This window comes from Sabethes cyaneus, chromosome 3, assembly GCF_943734655.1.
Source record: "Sabethes cyaneus chromosome 3, idSabCyanKW18_F2, whole genome shotgun sequence".
In the NCBI taxonomy this organism is placed as follows: domain Eukaryota; kingdom Metazoa; phylum Arthropoda; class Insecta; order Diptera; family Culicidae; genus Sabethes; species Sabethes cyaneus.
Genome location: NC_071355.1, coordinates 93,289,104 through 93,316,945, shown reverse-complemented (window position 1 = coordinate 93,316,945; position 27,842 = coordinate 93,289,104). Strand labels below are relative to the sequence as shown.

General features: G+C 38.8%; 1 protein-coding gene across 1 annotated transcript in view; it reads right to left on the bottom strand.

Moving 5' to 3' along the window:
• The window catches only part of LOC128743792 (uncharacterized), a 36,368-nt gene extending 11,548 nt beyond the window's left edge, over nucleotides 1-24,820 (bottom strand). Inside the window, exons 1-4 of the mRNA XM_053840458.1 lie at nucleotides 24,739-24,820; nucleotides 9,146-9,508; nucleotides 8,860-9,059; nucleotides 8,305-8,518 (exon numbers count right to left, since the gene is read on the bottom strand). Coding sequence (XP_053696433.1) covers nucleotides 8,305-8,518; nucleotides 8,860-9,059; nucleotides 9,146-9,508; nucleotides 24,739-24,820 — 859 coding nt within the window. The remainder of the gene's footprint in view (nucleotides 1-8,304; nucleotides 8,519-8,859; nucleotides 9,060-9,145; nucleotides 9,509-24,738) is intronic.
• Nucleotides 24,821-27,842: the final 3,022 nt, after the last annotated feature.

Here is a 27,842-nt window from a genome sequence, read left to right as displayed (position 1 = left end):
TTTTTTTCTTTTTTGTTTAGCTATTGAAGGTCTGATGTTATTATCTTTTTCTTGCCCCCCTCCTCAAAAAAATTTCCAGACCAGGACACGCAAGTAGCACACTTTTGTCACTTCTGGTTGCTGGAACCTATTTATGACTGAAATCAGTCATTAATCGGTTACCACAACTAGTTTATAACAACTGTGCTAGTAGGGCATAAACTTTTTTACAAATTTGTATAAGCTTTATTAAACTTATTATTAGAATGTGAATTGGTTGCATGGTTTTAACAGATATTTTGTATTCACTGCAGCGCAATATAAAGCCTTCACAAGAAGATTACATATACACTAGCGCCACGTAGTGAGACAATTCTGCAATAACTTTCTCGAAGGCCACAACTTACTAGATAGCTAGCAGCGCGAGATACAGCCTGCCTAAGCGGATTAAATGTACACTAGCGCCACGTAGTGAGACAATTCAGCAATATTTTCCATACCATCTTTAAGGTGGCAGTCATATGAATAACCTTCCCGAAGACCACAACTTTCCAGATAGTCATCATCGCAAGATACAGCCTGTATAAGAATGTTACATATAGACTAGCGCCACGTAGTGAGACAGTTCTGCAATATTTTCCATACCATCTTGAAGGTGGCAGTCATATGAATAACCTTCTCGAAGACCACAACTTTCCAGACAGTCAACAGCGCAAGATACAGCCTATACAAGAATGTTACATATATGCTAGCACCACGTAGTGAGATAATTCTGCAATATTGTCCATCCTTCTTGAAGGTCTCAGTCATATGAATAACCTTCTCGAAGACCGCAACTTGCTAGATAGTCAGCAGCGTGAGATACAGCCTGCATAAGAGGATTACATATACACTAGCGCCACGTAGTGAGTCAGTTCTGCGCTTTTTCCCATGCCATCTTGAAGGTGGCAGCCATTTGAGCAACCTTCCCGAAGGCCGCAACTTTCTAGATAGCCTGCAGTGCGAGATACAGCCTATACAAAAATATTACGTATACGCTAGCGCCACGTAGTGAGACAATTCCGCAATACTATAATCTACTGAAAACCCGTTGATGTACTGAACAACTTTGTCGAAGACACCAACCGTCTGTGGTCAGGATCACGAGTTATTCCGTGTTGGAACCAATTAAGTCAATTCCCATATGCTACATAGACTCCATTAACACGGTTTCCATTAACGCGGTCCCTATTAGCGTCCTTATTGGGGGGATTACTGTATCTCATGATACACTTTGAGAAGTAGTCTTTTGCAAAAGCGCAGATTGCACACGTGGATGTCTTGCTAGATCGAAACGGCATTCGCTCAGACCCAACCAAAAGTGCCGTGATCAAGAACATACTTCCACTAACGGACCTCACACCGGAGTTTGTTCTTTCTTAAGCGTTACAAATTATTACAGAATTTTTCCAAACACGAGGAATTACTCGAACACAGTAGGGCACGGGAGAGTATTTTCGGCCCATTAAGCGATTGCATCTATTTTTTCGGTCTATGGTCTAGTTCAAGTGGAAGAGCAGGTGGTTTCGACGTTCTTTGAATAAAAAATAGTAGATTACTTATAGTCCTGCGAAAATAGTTATAACATATTAAAATTGTGTGTCGGCAAAGGATTTTTTTTTGGCGAAAGAAAAGGAAAATAGGCTGAATTTGGAAATCTGCTGAAAATACCCTCTCGTATCCTACATCGTTCAAGTGGACTAGGGAATGAACAATAAACCTTTTTGTTCCAATAAGCTATCACCCTGTAGCATTAAGAATGCATTGGAATAAGTAAAATATCGATCTGTGTTATCAATTATTTATAAGTGCAAAATGAGTAAGGAAACGTAAAGAAAAAAAAAACGTCGCACAGTGCGTTGAACGTATGAAAATGCGGGACAAAAATCAAAACTGCTAGTTTTATACATTTTATCAAGCTAGTGTAACGAAAAAAGTAGTTTGTGATCATTTATAGCTAGTATATGCTTAAACGTCTCGAAATATTACACAATGGCAAAAATGTCTCAAACGCCAAATTTTTACACACGCTTTGCAAAAGTTTTTCATCATTATATGGATTGCCTATGGCCTATGGCTATATAAAATTTATGTATAAATACAAATATTATATATACAAAAGTAGTTGTGAAAGCGGCATTTGTATAAGAAATGCTTTGGTAAATTCAGCAATGCTATCTAGTGTTCTGAGCAGCACTTGAAGATCCACGTTGGCTGCAAATTCGGTAATCGGAAGGCTTATGTGGGAAGATTTTTTTTACTTGGCTTTCTTCAGTGCATAAAAGCATGGAAAGTTACATTTATGGAAGACGTTTTAGCATTTCGAAGCATAAAATACTTTCGCCCTAACAGGCCTATATCTACGAACAGAGCGGGTGTTTGAGCAATACTTAAACTTTTTTCTGTTCTCAGCTATAACGGAAAAGTAAATTATCATTTTTCTGTGGCATTATTTGAGACAAAGTCTGCAGCTCCTCGTTTTCTGTTTTTGTTGGATAATATTTGAAAACTTTTAATGAGGTCCATGAAACGAATTTTCAGCAGGAAAATCGTTATTATTCATTATTTTGAACCCGAGAAACGGGACAAAATGGCAACCGCTAATAAGTTTATTCATTTTTTTCAAGAAATATGTTCTCACTATATGAAATAAAATCGTTTTGAGTTTATTTTTAAACAGTAATAGCACAAAACTTCTCTGACTGACAAAACTGAAATTTGACGGTTTATCAGTGCTCGACGTTGATTAACAAATATTGAAATATCTTGCAGAGTTGCAAGTAGTTGCAGCTAACACCCGTTCGATCTTGTAGAGGACATCTTGAACAATCATTCTGTGTATATTTTAGTGAAACTTTGACGAGCGTGATGAATATCTTTCAAAAATGCAAGCAAAATTTGTGTTCGAAATCCACTCTGCTACGTGACAGTTAGAGCGCTTGTAATAGTAGTTGTGGCGCTTTCACAAACCAGCTAATACTTGTTTATATAGCAGAAGGCATCTATAAACAATTCTGAATACATAGTATACCCGCTTAAAAAAAATTGAAAATGATTTTTGTCTCTGGATCAACGCACTGTGTGTCGTACAAAATAAAGCAAGCCATTTCGACTTCACACTTAGAGTATTTAAAGCGACCCCTTTCGGGTTCTCTCTACTCTCTTTTTACTCTTTAACCAAAAACTACAGAACTCTAGACTGGGCATAGTATACGGTTCGCACACAGGAATGACACTTCCTATACCAACCTGTACAAAAAAACGTACCAACATAGAGCGGGCCCAAGCTGACAGCTTCATAGATGGGCTCAAGCTGACAACCGAGTCGAATGTGGAAATTGTTGAATTTTGTTAGTTTTAGTTCGATTTTAGCCAAGTTTTTAGCTATGTTATGTCAATGCCAGGTAGGCAATTGATGCGAAACACATGAAACTGTGAGAATGGTTAGTTAAAGTTGTTTTGTGAAATCGTTTTGCGTTTGCCGCCTTTTTCATATGAGCAACGAAAATGTGACATCATATCAGCCCCATGGGTTCGCATATACACAGCAAAGGACGATACTACTAACATCATATTTTATTACAAGGGAGTTGCTTAAAAGTGTTAGTGATCGCAACCATCTGAAAAAATGCACGAGCGTGATGTTGATGTACGATGTCATCCAATGAAGTCAGTGTGGTAGTGATATCACATTGATGGCACATATACAAACTGATACAATTGTCACCGTCGTCTGTGGAGGGCGTACTAACCCTGTCCGTAGAGAATTGACAGAATGCCCAGTCTTGAGTTCTGTAGTCTTTGGTTAAAGAGTAAACACTGAACGCTAGTGTTACATCAGAAGAAGAAAATACCGCTTGAAAACTCCTATCATATTATTCTCGAGCCCATCATCATATCATCCCCTTCTTATATATGTTGATCGAAGGTTTATTAATTTAAATAGTTACCACAATAAATTTCGGTCTACAACGCCAAGTGACTCAAACGTTGGGCTCATATTGTTCAACTACGATTTACTTCTGAAATACGCCTCGACCGACAAGTTCGGGAATGCCGACAGGCTCGTCTATCAGCATGTCAAACCGGGCAACGATCTCGTAGTGGGGTGTACCACCTGGGAGGAAGATTTGTGGTCAATCGAAATCAGTAGCGTCAATTATCTTCCTCTAAATTTCAGTCCGATTCATCCCTTCGGAAGGTTCATAGTTACATCCAAGACGGCTTTCCAAAACCCAAGCTCGATACACAAAAAAGCAAGCAGCGGTGGTTCCACGATCGCCAAGAAGGATTTTGCATCGGTTAGGACTGCATTATGTTCGAGGACGCATTAGTGAATCCATACGGGAGGCCATACGAGAGCCATTTGTGACTGACCGAGAATGGATGATTTACAGTTTCATCAAGGCTTTCCAACAGTCAACACTGCACTGTGCAAAAGCTGTAGTCACGGTTGCCAATACTCGAATACTACTTCATCATCTTAGACGCTTACAGCAAATTGACGATAATCTTTCATACACGATAACCTACATAGCAGGTTACCATCAGCAGATTTCAATGGACAGTAGTCCGGCATCATTGCGACGTGGCCGCCCTACCGGAGCCTTCCAGTTTTCACTAGATGCATGATGTGATTCTCATCAAGACGTGCAGCTGCAGGCACGTGGTTTATACGCCTCTGTCACATTTTGTTAGCTTCACCTATGTATTTTTGACATTCCGCAAAACGACTGTATTTTGTAAACAAACATCATGGAAGCCGAAAGAAGGGAAAAATTTAGCATAATTATTTGGAAAATCCATTGTGGTCTGCATCTGGGCCAGCTAAACAGCTGAAATTGCCCAGAAATACCGTATGGTGCGTTATTAAACGGTATAAGGAAACATTGACGACAATTCGGAAGCCTATAGCTAATCCTCGGAGTGGAACTATCGAACCATCAAGAGGAATCCCAATCTGTCGGACCGTGATTTGGCCAGAAAATTCAGTTCTGCCCATAGTAAAGTGAGGAGAACTCGACTCCGGGAAGGAATCAAGTCGTATCGAGCTAGCAAACAGCCAAACCGAACCATAAAACAGTATAATGTAGCTAAAATCCGTGCTCGAAAGCTTTACGACCGGGTGCTAACCAAGTTCGACGGGTGTCTTCTGATGGACGATGAAACCTATGTCAAGGCTGACTTCGTGCAAATGCCAGGTCAAAAATTTTACTTGGCAACGGCTCAGGAGGATGTTCCAAGCAAATTTAAATTTGTTTTTACCGACAAATTTGCACGAAAGTTTATGATTAGGCAGGGCATTTGCAGCTGTGACAGAAAAACGAAAGTTATCGTTACAAACAAGGCAATGACGTCGGAACTGTACCAAAAGGAGTGTCTCCAAAAACGAATTTTGCCGTTCATTCGATCCCACCAACATCCCGTGATGTTTTGGCCAGATTTGGCAAGCTATCATTACAGCAAAGTCGTTCAAGAATGGTATGTATAGAAAAGGGTCCAGTTTGTTCCGAAAGACCTTAACCCATCCGATTACCCCCAGTTCCGCCCTATTTAGAAATACTGGGCAATCCTGAAGAGGAGACTCAAGGCAAAGGGAATAGTTGTCAAAGTCCTCAATCAGATGAAGACTGGTGTAATAAGGTAGCCAAAATGATGGACGAAGAATATGTGCACCATGTTACCGGAAATGTTAGAGAATTCCTTCGAAACCGTTACGAATAATTTTATCCGTATTTTTTCTTAAAAGTACGAATAAAATGTTTCATTGGTGTAAGAAAAGATCTTGAATTCAATAATAAATCACTGAAATACACGCAATTGTTTTTGTCCCAATACTTGTGGTAGATCTGCCTATCTACAGTCGGTAGTAGTCGGTACCACAAGAGCTTGTCAAATGATATATTTCTTGGCAAACTTTGAAAGTGACTGCTTCCTTGCTTCCTCCGGAACATCAAACTTGTGCTGGACGGGGAAGAATAGTAGCTCCGGAAGCTGCCGAAAGTCCGCCTTGACGTAAGTTTCATCATCCATAATGAAACTTTGAGGCTTCGTCAGCATCTGGGTGTACAGTACTTCAGATAGCATGAATACGACAACTACCCAAGACATGACGTCAAAATCGTCATCGGAGACCTCAACGCTCAGGTTCGCCAGAAATTCAGACTGGTTATTGGAAAGTTCAGCGCAAACCCGCTTACGAACGAAAACGGCCATCGACTCATTGACTTCGCCGCTTCCAAAAATATGGTCATATGAAATACCATTTTCTGGCACAGCCTTCCATACCGGTATCACTTGGAGATCACCACAACAGATGTACTCGCAAATCGACCACGTTTTGATTGATGAAAGGCACTTCTCGGATATCATGGACGTTAGAACCTATCGTGGGTTCGCTGAGAGGAATCGACGTAATGACTGGTTCGACGAGGAAGGCCAGAGAATGTTAGACGAGAAGAATACATCGCGGGCGTCGATGGTGTAGCAGGGTAGCCGTCAAAACGTGGAACGATATAGACAGAAACGAAGACGGTAAACCCAGTTTATCCGGGATAAGAAGCGCCGTTCGGAAGAAATGGAGTGCGAAGAGATGGAACAGCTGTATTGTTCTCAGGAAATGCGTAAATTCCACAAGAAACTGAAAGTATCTCGCAAAAGTCTTGTTCCGCGAGTCGAAATGGGTCGGGATAAAGACGGCTGAGCGTGAGTAGATCGAAAAGTGGAAGCAGCACTACAATGAGCACCTGAATGGTGCGGAAACGGAATACCAAAACAGCAGGGACAATGATTATATCGGTGTAGCGGATGATGGTGATGTGCCGACCTCCAAAATAGCTGAAGTGATCGTAACCATTAAGCAGCTCAGGAAGCTCAACAAGGGAGCTGGTAAAGACGGCATCGCAGCGAAGCTCTTCAAAATGGGTTTGGATAAATTGGCTACCTGCCTGAACTGGCTGATAGTCAGGATCTGGGAAAAGAAACTGCTACCGGAGGAGTGGAAGGAGGGAGTACTATGCTTAATATACAAGAAGCGCGACAAACTATAATGTGAGAACGATCGAGCGATCACCATTCGTAATGCTGCGTATAAAGTGCTTTCTTGGATCATCTTCCGCCGTTTATTGTCGCTAGCAAGTAGATTCGTGGAAAATTATCAAGCCTGGTTTGTTGACGAGCGATCGACAACGGACCAAATCTTTGTGCAACGACAGATCATCCAAAAGTGTTGCGTTTGAGATATTGCAAATTTCTTGACGTAGGTCTACAAAACAAAGTCATGGGTATAAACGTCTTTATGAACTTGACCCTTGTTTATCGACAGACTTCGCCGCCGGTTATTAGAGTACAGGTCAATTACGGGGGTGTGGCAACAATCCGGCAGATTCCATAGCAGCACCGCCCAGCCGGGGTTCGAATATACGACGGCTGGCTTGTTTTGTTAGGCTAGCATCGTACCCCGAGACTAACTGGACGGTTATTTAGGTCTATGTATAGCTGGAAAGGGAATCGGACGAAAAGTGTGTCGTGTTCTCGGAAATCGCGAAATGAAAAATAAACTCTCGTCCTCGTGCCAATGTAAAACAATTTAAATAATTACTGATTGGTTTTGCAAAAGAAATTCAAGCTCACATCAATAGGCTGTATAAATGAAAAAGTTTGCTTTACTTCTCTCACATGTTTTCACGGTTAACACGGGAGAAGTAAAGTGAGCAGTTATATTTAAACGGCCTAATATCATAAAGCTATTGATCCAGTAAAATAAAAATGCATTTCAAACCTGCAAAAATTTAATTCAATGAATTAAACTTTGCTGATTTTAAAATTCTATCCAAGGCAAAGAAACTGTGAAATACGTGATTGAATGAATTACTGTCTAAAGCTCACAATTAGAGCATCTGTCGAGCATCTACGAACCGCTTAATTATGCTCGATGAAAAGTTTTCCATTAGAATGCATGCTTAATATATCAGCAGCAGAACGTCAAATGGTAAGATTTTCTATTCGTCTAACTTATTCGGACAGGTGACGGCTACTGGAGTCGGTGCCATTCGGGACCGTAACGGATGACGTGACGATGCTCGGTGAACACACAAAAGTGAGCTAATTTTTCACTGCGCTGGGTACGAAAGACAACCGATGAAAAGCGAAGCAATCATTCACAGCATCCCGTGGCGTGTTGAAGGCAGAGCCGAATGTGACTGAATGCTTTTGTTTTGCGTTTACATATACTCTTATCTACATACTCTACATCCTATATACGGAAGGAAGGTTGAAGGTACGTACCGAGCACTGTGAGATTTGTGGCAAAAACTCTGGGTGGATGCGTAGACACTTGACACATATACAGGCCACCGTCGTCATTCTTGATTGGGTTGATATGTAGGCGCCAATTATTCGGATATTGAAATTTCACCCGTATCCTTGGATCTCCGCTATACGTGTTGTTTCCGACTGTCAGGAGCGATACCTTATCGGTTGTTCTGCGAATCCACATCACCTGGTTTGAAGTACAAATCTTGTTAAATTCAAGTTGTCGAAAGGCAGAACATATTATATGAGACTGCAGCTAGGCATTAGTATTCATTTTGGAATGATCTAAATTTCATGAAAATTTCTATTCAGGTTGGTAGGGACAATCGACATGGGTAAGATTAATGGTGATGTATCTCTTGCTGTTAGCACAGCATTTTGGCATGCAGTATCGGTCAATTCACTGTCATGGCAACCGTAGATCGTACGCTCCGTCGTACCTAACCCAATCTAACTCATTCTGTCGATTAGGAAAGGACAGGGCATTTCGAATGAAGCAAAATGGAGACTGATAGCAGAGGTACCTACCGTTTTATCTTTCAACATTCCTACCCTACAGTTGAGAATGGCTTCCGTTGACAAATGGTAGCCTACTTGCAGCGCTCCGGAAGTCACATTGAGAGGCTCTTCGAAAAATGGACCCCAATGTCGCTCGTGGTGATGCTTGGACTGATAAGGCATCGAATGTATAATCCTATGTCGAATATCAGGTAAAGTAGGTACTAGTACTGAAACAATAAATCACCAGAATAGAATCCATTAGTAGCTTTCGCCCAACTCATTAGCATTTTAGATGCGATGTTGACGATCTTACATGGTCGAAAAGTTGTGAACTTTATACTATAGCTAGATTTGTATTGATCCTTTGCCAGTGTCGCCGGAGCCATCGTTGGCGATATTTCTATGGTTGGTGGAGAGGGTGGGGATGTTGTCACAACCGTCGCCGGTGACTGCGAAAGGGTTGCTGTCTCGTAATAAGGTGTCGAGGAAAAGTTCCACTGATGCTGCTCGAGAAGTGTCATCGTATTTGCCGTTGTCACATTCAGCGATATCCTTTCCGTCGGTGACGTCGGCACTGTCGGCGATGACAACTTGTTAGTCGAACTGATTTGTTTAGAATATGCTACATTCTCCGTCGTCGGAAGATTCTCGGCTAGCATGGTTTGTTCTCTCATATCTGTGAATGGGAAGAGAAAAGGAAGCATGATCAGATGTCACATAACGTTGCCGGTGATTGTGCCAAATGAAGGTCTTCATTTCGTTTGCAGCATAAAAAGACTGAGTTATATGCCGATAAACAGCTAGATTGGTATTGAATATGGAAATTCAGGTGGAACTTTTATGAATAGGAAACATTTTCCCAGTCCGTCATCCACTATGAGATAGTCGTTTCTTATGGAAAATATGTGTAGTTATAGAAATCATTGCGGCGTTGTTCTTTCTAAACGAATTGCGTTTTACACGTCTATTAGCGTGTGCCAAAATATATACATAAACCGAAATGCTAAAATAGAATTTATCCCTCATTTCTCAGAAATAATTTCTGTAATAGCGTCAAAGGAATACTTATGTGTAAGTCCTTTTTCATCCACTTCCCGATGTCAGAATATTACAGAATTAGTATCAAAGTAAGTGTTAGTAGAATCAATATCTGAATTGGAAAAAAATGATTGGTTTTAATATTTAGTCGTTTATGTTCCCTTAATTTTCATTCAACAGGAAAAAGTCTTCTGATGGCAGGACTTTTCATTAATTTTGACGAATGAATTGATATTTTTGCAAATAAGCCGGGTAACGGGTGACAACTGAAATTTTGGAATTTTTTCGAGGTCCCCATGCACAACAATAATCAGACTCAGAGAGAAATGAGAGTGTGTATATGTTAGTCTCTCTCTTCTTTCTGCCAGTATTTTTTGTTTTGTTTATGCTTGCTCAAAGTTTTGCTCAAAATGGCGTTAAAACAAGAAGCATTTCGCGAGCGCGTTGTACACTTCTACGAATTGCACAAAGATGTCGGCAAAAAGTATAAGGTACAATATTTGAAAAGCGAAAATGTTGCGGCAACTATTTACCATATCCTAAGACCCTCAACAATTACTTGCAAGCAAGATAGTAGAAGACCAGCCAAAATTATGGACGCAGAAGGATTTCGTTCTTTTTCTCGTAACTTCAACAACAAGGATTCCATGAGCCAACGAGATGCGGCAAAAAAATTCAACTGTTCCCAACAGTACATCTGCAAAACATTGAAAAGAGTGGGAATAAAGTGCCGAAAGAAGACAAGAGCCCCGAAATACACTGAGAAACAGATTTCGACTCTGAAATACCAATGCCGTTGCGCTGGATGATAAAACTTATTCCAAAAAATGCTTTGTTTTGGGCGACGAAAGTTACTTGCCTCTTTCGAAGACGCACAGTCCCGGAATTAATCGGTACTATTCCATGGATAGTTCTACTGCATCTTCGAACATTAAATGCAAGTTTACACATAAGTTTGAACAGAAAGTGATGCTGTACATCGCCATTTCCGAGAGAGGCATTTCTAAGCCATGGTTCAAGCTCTCAGGTTTGGCTATCAATTAAGATGGGATTACCCAAGAATGGCCGAATCACGAATGGCCGAAACACAAATGGCCGAAATAACAAATGGCATAATATACCTAATGACCGAATCACAAAAGGCCGAAACACGAATGGCCGAACTTCATATTTGGCCGAAAATATTAACGGCCTTCAACCTGCACAAACGTTGGGTACACGCTGTCCTTACTCGCTGCTGCTCGTTCGGACTTAACTAAGAGATAATCCCTACTAGTCAGTAAACCTAGGAAAATGTATGCACCTAAATAGTAGTGGTTTCTTGCCTGCGGCCGTCTCGCCCTGAATCGTCTAGGTAACATTTGATACTGACACGGTAAATAGCTCTCACATTTGCGCTTAGGAGAAGAAAGAACTTTCAATCATCTATACCCTATAGTTGTGTTGCTTATTTCATTTTTTGTTTGATTAAAGTTAGTAGTTAACTGCTTACCAGTTCATGTTTTAATTGAATAGTTATTTAGGCATTCCGAAAAAAATCGGCCTTTCGTGATTCGGCCTTTCATGATTCGGCCTTCTGTGACTGTTGTTGAAATTCGGTCATTTGGATCTCGGCCATTCGTGATTCGGCCATTTGTGTATCGACCACTCGGTACCAGTCCTTATTAGACCCCTAAGAATTAAAAAAAATCAGAGGGGTTGTGTACAAGACACGACCGCATATATAGGTGACGCAGGACTACGTAAGTCTCTTTGTAGTGATAGTAGCATGCATTCATGCTTGTAATCATTCGATTCTTCATGTATACATGCTATATGCAACATATATACATGTTACATGCGTTGTATGTAACATTTATCAAAGTAGTAACATTGCATACGTTCAATTCTCAAAAGATTGTGCATTTGAAAACAATTTAACAAAATCAAGAACACAAACTATTCGCTATGTGCGCGAAACGGTGCTGCCACCTTCCCAAGTTTGTTCTATTTGTGAAGTCTGTGCACAGGTTTGTTAAAGAGTGAAAAGGATAGACAAAACTTTGCACCAAATCTTCACAAACTTTCCATATAGCAGTTCCATGAGAGTACAAGAGATCGATTTGTGCTTACATAGCGAATTACTTTCCTGCTACCTTATTGAAATTAAAAATTGTTTTTATTATCCATGGTTTCCCACGTTGAAAGGATTTTACCAATTCAATCCTATTTTATCAACAGCACATCTTTTCACTACACTTCTAATGAAACGGCAAGCATGCGTATGCATACAAAGCCGTATTATAACCGAACACTACAGCTGTAGCACATTTTTCCAACACAGATATCAATTTCGCCGAGGTTTAATCGTCACGCAGTAAAGAATTTGCGATCTGTTGAGACAACGAACTTGTGTCATTTTTTCTGGCACACTTCCCTAACACAGACATCAGATTGGACTAAGTTTAATCGCGTTCGTAAGAAATCTGTTGGCACGAGGCGGCTTTGTCACTCTCTCTGGCGTACTTCCCAAGCAAGGACATCAAAATGGTCTAGGCTGAACCGCGGTGTTAAGAAATCTTGTCGAAATGAGGAAACTTTGTCACTTGTTTTGGCTTACTTCCCAAGCACAGATATCAAATTGGTATAGGTTTAGATCATCGTAAAGAATCTTGCAACCAATCACGAAGCGAGGATTCCGGTAAAACATAGGTTCATTGTTTTCAATTTTTCAATAGTTCAACATCAAGAATCCATACTTTTCTTCATTTGGGTCAATTCTTAGAAGATTTTCCGATCGATTGGTGTAAGAATATTGAAAATCGATCGGAAAACCGCTGAGCTATTAGCGCTCAAAACCTTTCATTTTTCGTGACGCTCGCATTTTTCGATTTTTTGGAATGACACCCTATCTCAAAACTTGCCGTAAGACGTAGTCCTACGTCAAAAGCCTCCCGACGTTATTATTTCAGTACGGTTACGGACCCTGTTCATCATATATAAACACACTCCATACATTATTACGAGTTTTTATAAGAATTAATCCGCAAGCACTAAAGTTTTTTACATCAGATAAATCTGACACATCTTGCCTATACATGTATACCCTTCTAGCCCGAAAAAATAATTCGGAACTAACATTTCTCAATGGAACAATTTTTCATGCTCCAGCGGGAGTTCGTCATACGACAATTCACTTCGTCATAAGCAAGATTTCTCTCGTTTATCATGGACAGACAGCAATTATTTACAAAAATCTATGCAAGTATTCTTTGAGCCGTGTGCAAGAGCTACCCAACTACTATAAAAAAAAGTGGAAATAGTTTAAATCACAGCTCAAAATTTCTAGTAGTTACTCCGAGCGATCAGCAGATTCTCTTCGTCATAGTAAAAACAGGTAGAAAAATCAAGAAAATCCATAAATATCAATACCAGGTTAGTTTTAATGAAATTCGCATCAAAATTGGTCTATATGCCTGAAAAGTAGACGAAGACCCGCCGCGGCGCGCCGTAGATGAACCCATCCAGCACCCTACTCATTGCCGACTTTAATTCCGGTGTTCCAACTGCTCCAATTCATCTCTTCATTCACCTTTTTTCGAAATCTGATGAAGTCACCATCGAGGTTAGATTTGTGTCAACCGACCTGTCCAGATTTAGCTCGAGTTCACCGCTGATTTGTTTGTCAAAACACGCAAGGTTAATTAACGGATCCTGCGGACCATTTTGACAAATGAGGGATAAAATTAAACGCCTGCCTGCCGGGTTGATTTTGGCGAAAGGGTTGCGGGATGTTTCTATTCAATTAGGCGTTAGCATACCTGGTACGACTGGCCTCGAAACATTTATAGCACTTGAAATGTGCTATTCAAACAAACAGCTCTTGAAAGTTTTTATGGCGTAACTTTTTAAGCTTTTATGATAGTGAAGTACCAGTAGTTAAATTTCAGATGCAGTAGCTTAGAGTTTTTTTTTCGTTTTGGTTTTAAATTTTCCTTCATTTCACTTTGGCATTTTAGTAGGTTGGGAGCAGGGTTGTGTAACATGGTAGAATTTTTCTTTTCAATTTCATATTCCGTTCTATCTCTTCATCTACGTCGGATTAAATGACTGTCAGATGTTGGCCAGACTTTTATTTTATTCCGGTTTGTTAGATTTTAGAAAAACTCTATTGGTAACTTTGTGAATCACGCAAGAGCTATCAGAAGTACAAGCATGAAAAGTTAGCCTTCAAATGAACCGGATTGAACAAATTTTGGGCAACTTCAGTCGGTACGAATGCTGGCATTGGGATGTTCCAGTTCGTCTGCCACTGTACAAACATAGATGCGCATTAATATGTCTGCTCACCCTAACCAGTGGGAACAGTATGTTGCATTGCATCGATTATTTATCTTCGATCTTCTGGGAAATAATGTCGATAGCCCGGAGCAGCTAGGTCGTGTTCTACTGCGAGTACCACCAAGGTTTACCCGGCGAGCGGTTTTCTTTCAGCTTCCAGTGCACCGTGCTTTATTCGCCCAAAACAACCCAATCCACTGGCGTGCCCAGGCTATGGTACATTGTAGCACGTGTCCCACATTCTCTTTAAAATTAACCATAAAACAAAATAATTTCTATAACCCAGGAGTCCGTAGCTTTTAATTTGTACTGCCACTATTTTTACGATAAGTATATTAATTGCGTAAAAATAGTTCCAGTTTTAAGTCCAGTTTCCAGTCCTATTATACATGAAATTTCAAGTTTAGTTTATAGCCTAATTTAAACTTAATATGAAGTTCAAATTCAATACTAATTTCATGTCCAATTCCAACACTGATTTCCAGTCCAAAGCGTATTTTTAAGTTTAATTCCAATTTTAAGTGCAATTTAAATCCAATTCATATCCAATTTTAACCCCATTTTGCAAGTTCAATTTCACTTCTAATTTCATGTCTATGCCCGATGACCAAGTCTAATTTTAACATTGATATTAAGTCCAACTTCAAGGAGACACAATTTTAAGTTTGATTTTATGCCAAATTTGAAATGTATGAGTTCAACTGCAAGTCCGATTTCAAATACAGTTTCAATTAAAGTTTAGTCCAATTGAAAATCATTCATTTCAAATTTTAAGTACAATTTTAAGTTAAGTGACGGTGGAAAACTTTAAAGAAAAATAGAAAAATCATTTTTTATTTTTTTGAAAAGGAGGGAAACGTCTGAGGCGAAGAATGACTAAATGGATGAACTGTAAAATTTCGATATAGACCGAAAATAAAAAAATAGCTTGTGCAATGGCAAATGGGGCTCGCACCCACGCTCTTTTGGTTGGTACCCGAATGTTTAATTTTCTAAACTACTGCCGCCCGTTATATTAGGTAGTCTAATACCTAGTTTGTCTATTAAAAATTACAACACATACTCTTCTTGAAACGAAATTATTTTTGTATGACTGCTGTTTATTTCTACCGCCGAAAAGATAGACTGTCAAGTACTCGACCAGTGCATTAGAAACAGGCAGTGCGTCCCCGACAGTCGCTCCGGCAGGTCTTCGTGCGATTAGCCACCACGGGGTGGTTTTTCTTTTTTATTTGCTTGTATATGACTCTAGACGCGATCATGATAAAAACTCTTCTTTGAAAAGGAATAAAGTGTCTGATGCGAAGAATGATTGCACAGGTGAATATATTTTTTTAATCTATATCAAAATTTTTCAATTCATACAATTAAATTATTCTTCGCATCAGAAACTTATCGCGTAACTTTTCAAAAAGACCTAAGTAACATTGAGAGACCCTCGTTGGTGTCCCTCTCTTTCGATTATTATGGCGACATACAATAAAGTATTTTTTACACGGTTTGTTTTCTTCGATAAGTCAAGAATGGTGCAACTTAGGCACCATTTACAAACTAAGTGCCGAATGTCGGGACTCTCCCAAATGTATTGAGTAATAAATTAATGGTACCTTAGCTGCCCTGTTCTTAATAATCGAAAAAACAAACCGTGTAAAAAAAGTACTGAGTGTAAATGCATTTCAGCAAAAATTTTCTTAACGTGTAGCTAACTATCGACGCTAGCAATCCATTTATGCAAAGCTGAAGTGCTTTTGCATCACCGCACAGTGGGGCGATTCCATACAAATGCTGGCCAAGCAAAAAAATCTCTTTAAATCAAGGATAATATGTGGTTCTTAAGTAATTTTGCGGTGCTGAGTCCGAATTTCAGGTTTATTTTGCATTAGAACGCATATTTTTTGTGTTGGGGAGAGTATTTAACTATTTTTCAAGTATTTTTTAAGTGTAATGACGTATAAGAAATGGGGGTCATTTTGAAAACTATTACAGATGGATTTTTATGGGATAAAACATTATATAAAACAATACAAAGCAAGTATGAGCTTTAATAATCAACACAAAATCCATATAAGTTAATATTAATCAAAAATCAAAACTTCCCCTTATTAGTTTTCTTAATCTTCTTTATCTCCATCTTTTTTTTCTTCTTCTTCTTCTTATTCTTCTTCTCCTTCTGCAGAATCACTCGTTTCACGTTTTGTCTTCAATAGTAATATAGCGTTCTCAGAAAGATTTTTCTAATTACATTTTTCCGTTTCGCAGAAGCTATAAGCTTTATCCGGAGAAATAAGAAGACGAATACCGTGAACGTACCATATTCTGCGCAGCTCCTAATTATGCGCATTTTTCTTTATATATGTATTTTTCAACATTGTGCATAACTATGGCCATTGTGTTATTTTTTTATAAATCTCTGTTGAATATTACGCCATTATTCACAAAAAGGACATAATATTTGACAGCGAAATAAATTAAAGTGAAACTGAAAGTATTTTATATGTCAGAAAACAACGTCGTTAGCGCCAACGCTAAAACTGTCCTTCTAGAAAATTAACAAAATTATGATCGAAATTCTTTGCAATGATCAAATTACCCAGCATAATTAGAAAGAATAATTAGTTTTAGTCATGTTTTAGGCAAAAAGAGTGATTGCATGCCTTGTTTTCGTTGGAAAAATGCGATACAGTAGTGCGCAGATTTAGGCACAGATTTTTTATTCATGTTCCAAATTCTGCGCAGTAATGTATCCTATGAAGAAATCGCGTAAAAATACGCAACTTCTCCCAAATGGCTGAAGTATAGAGGCATAGAAATTCAAGTAGAACCTTTAACTTGCATTGATTGGAATCCTGTGTTACGGCTCGGGGTCCGAACCTACGAACGCCAATTCATGGAACCATGTGTTCTGATTTTTTTTGACAGTCGAACTTCATTGAGCTATCAGGGAGTGGGGAAGTGGTTTCTATATGAAAACACAAGTGTTAATATTAGTCTAAAGTATAATGATCAGTGTAGAGAAAACCCGAATGAACTCGCCCTTCACGTTCTCGACAATAAAATATTTAAAATAAGCCAATCCAAATGATAATTATGTTCCTGTGCCACCTGGACAGCACAAGAAGGCCAGATCATGGATTTAATCATGGTAATGGCTAATGTCGGATTTTTGATGTGCTTTCAGCGTATAAAGACATAAACTACATGGTATGCATGTTTATTGTTACTTTTTAGGTGCGCAGAATTAGGCACCGTGGATAAGTTTACAAAACGAAAGATATACTCAATTGTTGGTCAACTTTTAATTCCCATGTTTTTACCATATATTATAGACCGTAGCACTACATGTTGCTGCTATCAACGTTATCAATTTAACTCTAGAATACTTATAATAGCGGAGGAACCATAAAAATGCCTTAACTGCGCAGAATATGGTACGTTCACGGTAATTGTATTTTCACTCTCATTTTTGCATGTAAAATATTGTCTTGTATTTTTATCACTATTTTTAGCATTAGGCAATGACCTTATTTTCGTGAGGGTCAATACCGGTGTAGTGGCTAGCATTCACGCCTCTCACACCGAGGACCGTGGTTCAATTCCCAACCCCGCAGATGTCACGACTGACCCGAGTTGTTAAAGTAACTATAATTAAACAAAAAAAGCTTATTTTTGTGCTTCTTCTGTCATTCGTCTTATCAGCAATATAGTTGTCTAGATTCATTTATGACCGCGAATTCAAATTCTTTGCATTGCAGTGGACGTATTATAAGAGGACTATAAAGGTTTTTGGTATACAAGCAATAAGTTTCGAATTTTTCTGAAATAATGTGTTCAAGAACTTGCTATAAGAAAATTTCTCAACCTTTTAATTAATTTCATATCTATACCCGTGATTTCAGAACTAACACCAGGATTGGCATAAGATCTTCGAGCTGTATTTCCGTATGTATTTCTGTATCCTCCAGATTTCCTCCAACCTCTAAAATCTAGTCAATATGCAATATGGACCATACATTCGAAGCAGCTTATCCAACCATGTAAATGAGATATCCCATAATTAAGATATCCTACGTTTACTTTGGGTGTTTGCATGTTTTCTATATTGTTGAATTCTGATATAGTAGCCTTACAAGCGTAACATCTGTGCTCTGCGCTACTCTGCGCTAAATGAGACTATATCCATTTGAAAGCTCAAATTTTCCGCTAACTTTTACCGGTAGTGTCAATAGTGGCGAACCTTGGCTTCAAAACTTTTAAGCGTGTTTTACGCGAAAATATGGCACTTTTTTAATGAAAATTAAAATTGTGGCATACTATGATAAAATTACTGCATACTCAATTAATGGGCTTTATTCAGCTTTATTTTTTGAAGAACTTTTCTTTAGACACCGTTGAAATCCGAGCTACCATTAGATCTCTAGCATGTTTTGAAATATTGGGCTATTTAAAAAAAAACGCTAAAACATGCTGAGTTAGCATACTTTCAAGATTCATAGAAAATTCAAATTTTGTCATATTGATCTAAAATTTTGGATTTGAACACTTCAATAGTATAGAATCACAGGAAAAATACAACGGAGAGTCGAAATGAACCTTCATTTTTTAGCTGCTGGCCAGCCATTCCCCACTGTACACCGTGGCAAGTGAAAGATAAGAGGCACCAAGAGAATCGCTCATTGTTACTTAGGGCCTTTTGAAAAGTTACGCGAGTCTTTCTCCCTTTCCAAAAAAAGAATCTAAGAAAACTTAGAGGAGAAGCGCGAGAAACGGCACAGGAAAAGAAGTGAAAGAGGAAATAGCATACAGAAAACGAGAAACCGAGAGATTTAAGGAGGGAAAGTAGACAATAGAGGGAAAATGGGACAAGAAAAGAAAAACGGAATAGAAAACAAAAGAAACCAACAGGGAAATGAAGGGAAAGGGAGAGAGAGCGAGAGAGGTACAAACAAATACAAGTTACAAACAGGCCTAAACAGAATCTACGTGTCAGAAAAAAAGAAAACAAGACAGCTACTCCAGAGGAAAACCGGAGTAAACTAAGACGAAAAACAAGAGGGTGAAGAGTTAGAAGAAACGAAAAAAGGAAAAAGAAAACAGAAAACAGAAAAACGGAACACGAGAAAGAAAGTTACAAAACCATGAATGACAAACAAGAGGCAAACAAGGACAAACAATGATAAAACGGAACAGGAAACGAAGTAAAATGGAACAATAAAACGGAACACACGAGATTAAAAATAGAAAAACAAGAGAAAAAGAGGAAAAAAGAAAGGAAAAACAAAGAAACTGCAAGCAAAAGCCCAGAAAACGGTACTAAAAAGAAGAAAAATGGCAAACCGGGACTACAAAAGAGATAAAAACCAACAGGAAAGAAGTAAAATGTGTGGGAGAGTTACAAAAAACATAGCAAAGCAAAGCAAAGCCTATGTGCCACATTCCTTTATCGAAACTTTACCTTCTGTTTTTATACGACAGATTTTGGAGCCGAGCTGTTGTAGTGCCGGACAATTGCAGGGCCAATTGCTACGATCCTATTGACTCTAACAGCCTCTTCCAGTCGAGACTGGCTTATTAGGAGAGCGTCATACCTCGAAGCCACCTGGGAGGCACAAAACATGTTAATCCTAATTTCAAGAAAAGCTTCGTAACTAACTTTCTGTTCATGTTCAAATTCAAGTCGAATTTAATATCAACTGCTGTGTTCAATTTCTAGGACCTGTAAACTGAGATTGGTAACGAAGATTACTCCAGGTACCCTTTATAGCAGGTATGAAGGTGCAAGGTATGTCTCCCCAACAGCATTTTGATTAGAGAACTACACGGCATTTGCATCATCTAACGCTGCAATGTCATTCTGTTTTTATATTCAATACTATTCTCAGTTTTACCTCTGCTATCCACTACTTTCCGATCTATCATCTCCCTATCTAGCATCGGGCCCCAGGATTCACTCGATCAGCAAGATTATTATTCTGAGACGCCAAACCTCTCCCTCTACCTTAGCGCAGCATGGACGGTATAGCTTTTTCTTACTGGCGACCTGGTCTCCTAGACCCCCTTATGCGTTAAAAAATGAAAAAAAAAAAAAAAAAAAATTAAATGAAAATGAACTGCTAGAGTGCCGTTAGTCCTGACGGGTTGCTGGCTGCTCATGAGTTGTTAGCCTCGTGAGCAGGCTGTGCATTCACGAGTATCCAAGTAGCAGAAATTAAGCATACTGTTGTTTATCATACCGGCTGTTGTTTATCATACCGGCTGTTGTTTATCATACGCTTGCGTCAGTGGGGCAAGGGTTGGATGCTATGCTTGTCATAGTCGCCCGCGTGAAAAGAGGCATCGTTTGCTTTTCGCTGGAATTGCAACATTGGTTTCAAGTTTTATTTAATTCCAATATTAAATCAAATTCAAACTCTGATTTAACGTCCAATTTCTACTAAAATTTGAATACCAATTTAATGTCTAATTTCAAATGTTACTCCAAGTAAAATCTCACGACCGTTTCTAATCCAATTTACGTCCGATTTTAAGTTCAATGTTGAGCAGAGTTCTGCATGATTCGAGTCCAATTTTATGCCCTATTTCTACTTTAGTTTCAAATCTAATTTCAAGTCCAATTCCAAATCGAATTCAATTCCCATTTCAAGTAAAATGTAAAATCCAAAAGTTAACTAAAAACTTCGAATTCTCTTTTAAATCCGATTTCATTTTTAATTTCAAATAAAACTTTCAGTCCAATTTACTCCAAATTACAGCTTCAAGCATAAATTAGTCCAAATTCAAGTCTATTTTTTTAAATTTAATGCCGTACTAATATTTTTTAAAACGGTAGTTCTACAATTGATGAAGGGACGGTAGGGGAAACTAATGACCTTTTTTTTTGGAATGTTCCTTCTAGCATTGGACAAAAGGAACGACTACTTGTTAAGCGCAGCTACCAAACCCCCCTCATCTTTTCGCTCTTTCCCTTCATTCCAAAAAATGTTTTTTTCCATTACTTTCCCCTACCGTCCGTTCATCAATTGTAGAGCCACCGTTTCAAAAATCAAGTTTCAAAAATCGTTTCATTTGGTCAAGACTAAAAACACGAGCTTGGTCTAATGCCGTATGTCAAGTCCGATTTCTAAACCAATTTAGACTCTAGTTGAGTTTCAAGTTTTAAGTCCAATTGTATCCGAAAGCCCGGAGTTTTCAACCTAATCGGCCGGTATTTTTTGTTATAAGCGATAATTGATTCGCCATCCTACGATTGCTCGATTTACCAGGCCAAAACATTCTTCTGAACGGTAAATGGTTAAGCCAGTGAAGTACAGTGCGACACATATATAGAGTAGGGCGGGGCATAAGTGCGATGTTTGAAGTTGTTATCAATTTTCGTGAGATATAAAGAAGGACAACAACATAATATATTTTATAATGATGCAGTAACTCAATGTCTTCACATTCAACTATAAATCATCTGCGGTGATAGTGTTTTGCAAAATAAATTCTTCTTTCTTTTGATCAAGTGCAGATTCGCACTTTTACCCCACTACCGGCGCAAAAGTGCGAATACCGCGGGGAAAAAGTTCGAAGCTAGAATCCATGAATTTAGCCCAGCAGTAGCTAACAAAACCATATTATCTTCAATCTGCGTTATGTTTTGGTAAGGAATATTCTCAATTTGCACCTTTTCTAATTTGCGCTGGTGTATTGCAGCCTCCGTTAGATCGAAACTTTTCCAAACCTTTGCTTTTTGTTTCATCAGCAGAAACACATTGTTTTTCTTCGGTCAACATCTGTAGAGCACACAGTTTTCTGCAGATGTGTTATTTCTAGTATCTGTATTATAGTGCCTAAAGCTGTATATAATTAGCTATACAATTTTGCCTCGTCCATGAATCGCACTTTTGCCCCGTCCGTGAATCGAACTTTTACCCCGCTAGGCGCTTGACGGGGTTAGATAAAATTACGGAAAAGCGAAATATATTTTGTAAATTATTTTCGCTGTATTTTCAAAACAGATATGTGATTGATGTAAAACGCTGCTACTAATTTTCAACAAGTAATATCCTCCTGTTGATATCGTATTTGCCGTATAACGAAAAATTACATCAAAACCGCCCTAAAATAACATTTGCACGTAACTCAGCAACTATGCTTCGTAAGCAAACAAAGTTTACGTTAGATTCAAGCTGTCAAAGTAGTCACCCATCCATGAAGTGGTAGAGAATTTACTCGGAATCTGCACCGATAAATCATTGAATCGGACTTTTACCCCTCCTTACTCTATTCAAACAAAAATAAAGTCATATACTTTTGTATATTTGTATATTTCGACTTTTAGTTTTAGGAGTTGTTTACCCAAAGATAAAGAACACAAAAAGCAATCATTGCTCTATTGAAGAGCTTTTTGCCTGGATAACACGCTTCAAACGCTTCATAAAGTCGTTGCATGCTACACGCACTGTTTCCATCAGAATATCATTCCATATCTTGTTGATAACTAACTTAAATTCATCCAAATTATGATATTTATAATCCTTGAGCTTCTGCTGTATCCCCATATACAAAAATGCAGTGGATTCAAATGAGGAGAACTTGGAGGCCATTCCTCTTTCGATATGAAATCCGTCAGATTGGCTTTACACAAGATTTGCAGAATGGGCCATCCTGTTGAAAGCAGTAATAGTCTTCAACATACATTCTCCGAACGTAGTGCGTCAAATTTTGTTCCAAGACCATTTCTAGATAGTATTTTGCAATAACTTTCACATCCTTGTTAATAAATACAAGACAAAGTTTCCCTTTCTTTGAAATGCCTCCTCGTGCCATGACCGCTGATGAATTTTGGTATCGTGGTACATTCCGTTTGTGCTTTGTAACGTCCATGATCGAAACCGACCCAACCACGTCATTTTGAGCATGATGCGGGATTTACAGAACAAATAACTTCTCATAAGAAAAGATCACTTCGGAATTACCGTGCTGACGCAGCAGCAGTTTGCATCTTTCCTGTCGTTTTTGTTTTGTTGCTTCTGTTAACCCATGGATTTTACGTTTTTGGAATGCTTTCATATCCAGATCTATTTTGAAAATTCTACGAAGAGATTCCCTGTTAATACACAGCTCAACTGCCATTTTCCGTGCGAACCGGTCGAAACTGCGACGAATACGTTCTTGAACAACCTTTTTGACCTCTGCAGCTCTAACACTTCGTTTCTTTCCGGTTTTTTACGGTTTTCAACGGATCCCGTCTCGACAAATCTTTTTACTGTATAGTATACTAACCCTCTTTTTATGCCGAGATGTTTGAGGTCACGAAAAATAGTGCCGCATGCAGCACCGTTTTGGAATTGATTTATTATCAACGGCCGTAACTCAAACATGGTACGTGCGCATCTAAAAAGACATAATACGAAAATGATACTACATCAAGTAAGATGCATGAAATGCAAACATAAAATGATTTTTGTTCGAATATATATGTGTCACACTGTAAGTACTATTACACAAAAATCGAATTTCACACTGAAATTCTTATTATTCTTTATTCTTCGAGAAAGAAAAACCCGCGGAAGTTGATTGGCTTTAACGGTTGAAAAAGACAGCAGGTACAAAACCTTTATGTTTTGCATCAACAGATTACACACCAAATGATACAACTCACTACTGATTACATACTGGAAACTGCAAATTTATGTATGTATGAAATTATGTATCAAACATATTTTTTTAAACTTTTCTGAAGAAGTGGAATGAGAATTATATGACAGCCGCAGTTACAAAATTAACTATTTTGCTGGATGAAACATATTTTCTACGCAGTCCCCCATAAAGTTAAACAGAAAGAAAGCATGCTTTGTAAATTGTCTTGCCGTTGCATTATTGACATGTACTTGAGACATGGAGGCAAACACTACGCTTTAGATTTCTTAAAGTTACAATTGCTAAATGGGGAATGGTTCATTTTGTGATAGAACTAGCCATGTAGGGAATAAACTTTAAATGTTCACCTTTAATCCGACAAGGCTGCACTACTTAAACCAAACTTTGCCATAAATCAAAATATTCGTCGATATAAAATGAAAATTTTTGTCAACTGTTTCGTATTCGAAGTCTATTTTTAATCCGAGGATCAGTAATAAATCACTACCAACGTGTTTAATTAATAACAAGGCTTTCAGTGAAATACTCGGTATTTAAAAATCTTTCCATCGCGAATTTATCAAACTGACAAAATAAATCGTTTTGATATTGTGCAGCTTATTAATCCCTGCGGTGGCAAGCTAACGCTCTGTCAAGTTATGTTTGTCAGTAAGCATTAACAGGGTTGAAAAATTAATATATTATTCGTGAGCGGCCATGAGAGTGAAATTGAGTCATATGATTTACTGACAACTTCCTTATGCTCCTACTGAGTGATTGAAGTTGGTTCAGCATACATGCGAAAACTCAGATAACCCAAAACCCAATACGTTATAATCACATCCATCTTAATTACACCGAAATGTTATCTATCAGATTTATATGACAGTAGCGAAAAATAGAGTCGAACAACAAACACAAACTTACCGATCATCGTCGTCAGCAGGAAGACAATGGTCGCGAAAGCGACATTGTTACATTGATGATGTGAGCAGTACGACGATGTCATCACAAACTATTTTACTTCATCTACATTTTCCGCTTGAAGACGATTTTATCACAATCACTGATGGCACATACTTTTGTCTCTATAAAGCGGGTTCTCAGCTCACTGCGTAAATTCGTTCATCCTTCCGTTCTTGGGTTGTTCGATGAAACAAGAAACCCTGATCGCTTGCTGGCATCTTTTGAATTTCGCTGTCATCATCACCCTGATGCCGTGCGTCGCCGCTGGTTTGTCTTTGCCTTCTTTTCCTCCGTCTCTTAGTTCAACTGCACTTGCCCTAATTGAATTAAATATCTATAGCTCATTTTATTTCTCCAGGAATGCAATTCCATGACATTTGATAGCACTGCGTCATGCAATTTATTTATTGTTTCCTACTGCCACTGTTCTTCGTTCGATCGAACTTCATTTTGCCTTTCTTCGCATAATCTTCACTGACATTGTTCACGTTGTATTTTGTTCATTTTTCATCTGCTCTTTCACTGATGGGTAGAAAATGGTGATAAAATATGTAATGCATTGGAACCATGTGCGGACTTGCTCATAGACATGTGTTGGGTTTCTCCTATATATTATTTAGTACGTGCTGATATTCGCAGAACACAAAAACAAAAATGGAATATTAGATTTAAACGGAATCCAAGGTATGTGTCATGATCTTGACAGAACTCGATTTATCTAAAGCGTTAGTAAGCCTTATAAGGGTAAATCTTTGTGATAAATTTTGTGGTTGCTTTACATACATAATATGTCTGCCAAGGGTACGAAGTTTAGCTATATCTTTTACTAAACTATTTTAACAAGATTGCAAAGGAAAACTTTTTTTAAATTCTTAAGCTATTGAACCATTATTTAATACAAAGATAGAAAGGACTTTCCTATATTAAATTAAGAAGTTTTCTTCAGAAGAAAAAATTGCTTCTGACATAACACGCGAAAAAGTGGATTTTGATGAAATCAATGGTCATACTTTTGATTAGAAATAAAACTTATCCTGCTTCGTTATTGGGGTTATGGCAATACGAAAATCAAAATTGAATATGAAATAAGCTTCTATTGCTTTCTATTGTTGAAGTTTTTGTCACAGCAGCAAGCAAAGTGGCTTGAATGGGGTTTTATCGCCACTTCTGTTGCTGCTCGGATGCTATTTGGTACATATTTTAACGACGTATTCTGTTCAAGATTCTGGCTATCAATATGAAATGGTACCTGATGTCGGTCGAGTCGAATAGCACCATTATTTGATAAACAAAATTCTGATCTTGCACCGGGGACCATTTATCTGTGACATATATGCATTGCGCCAAGAGGCTGGGTAATAGAGCTTTGCACAGAGAAAACTTAAATTTATAGACAAGTTTCTTGCACATCATGTGTTTTACGAATTTGTTTGTCCTTTTTTATGCTGTATGTGATTTTTATATTCAGTTATATGACGTTCTCACCGATGTCAATGCCGCCTATCAAGTGCTGTCCCAAATCATTTTCCGCCGACTATCACTAATTGCGAATAGTTGTGTAAAAACTTATCAAGTCAGCTTCGTCGAAGGTCGGTCTACAACGGATCAAATATTTACCCTGCGACAGATCCTCCAAAAGGGCCGTGAATACAGAGTACCCACGCACCATTTGTTCGTTGACTTCAACGCCGCATATGATACCATCGACCGGAAAGAGCGATGGAAAATCATGGACGAGAACTGCATCCCCAGGAAGCTAATCAAACTATTTAATCAGTTGGATGGTACTACGATTGATGGTACACAGTGCTGTGTTCGGATTTCGGGTGGATTGTCAAGTTCATTCGAATCACGCAGAGGGCTTCGTCATGTCTGCATGCCTGCTGTTCTACATAGCGCTACAAGGTGTTATGAATCAAGCGGCCTTGTTCAACAGGCTTTAGACGGCAAGCCACTTAAGTATGTATGATAAGGACGAAGACCTCAGCTCAATTGCTGTATAATATGTAACTGAACAAATCCTTATCCAGCTACTCCTATCCATACCTACTCGTATTACCGATAGGGATACGTACCTTACAATTAGTAGAATCCGGGTAACCGATGAAAACTAAGGTTGAATGCGGATAGGAAAGGAGACGCTCATGCGTATGCAAATACTACCGAGAACCAGAGCAGAGCTTTAAAGCCCCCAAAAGGAGGATGGTTGTAATAGCTGTAATCCATTGCTATCACGTAAAGACTTGATATGATGAACCCTTAAGGGGCTTAAGGGCTCAAAAGGTCCAACGGAAAAATGCAAAAATGAAGCGTAGTCTCTGTTCAAACCCCATAAAGTTTAAAAGTTGCCCACTCAAGCACGGCTATCAACTCCTAATTTGTGCCGGCGTGAAGCTAGTAAAATGACTGAAGATTACATCATCAAACGGCGAGCCGTGGAATGAAACCGTGCTACGAACATTTACCGTGAAGGACCTCCCGGGTCCCTGGTGTTCATGGGATATTTTATAGACAGCGTGGATACCTCGAGCAAGAGGATCTTCCGTTTGTTCGAAAATCAGAACAACAGCTTCTCCACACGAGCGTGGCGGATACTTCGTCGGAGCGTAACAGCGAACATCTTCGAACTGGCGTTGGCGATAGACCCGCAGCTTACCAACCGTGTGTTAACAAGCAAAGCTTCCAGCTAAACTATATATTCGGCGAGACTGACAAAGCGCGACCAACTACGGGTTAGGGATTCTGAATAGGAAGGAGCGAAATTACGTCCCAAGTTGCACACTACAGGTCTATTTACTTGAAGCAACCGGATTACGACTGAAATTAGTCATAATTCGGTTATCACAACTACTCTGCAACAACCGTGCTAGTAGGGGTGTGAATTAACCTCCCGAGGGAGCAGCGGTAGCGACCATTCACTTCTGGCACGTCCACGATATTTGCGAAGGGAGTACGGTTCCCGGCAAAGGGGATCTGCAGCAACTACCAAGCAACGTTCACACATCCTCGATGGTTGCGAAGGTTCGCAAAGTTTTCTGTAAAGGAGCTTTGCTTCAAATAACAAC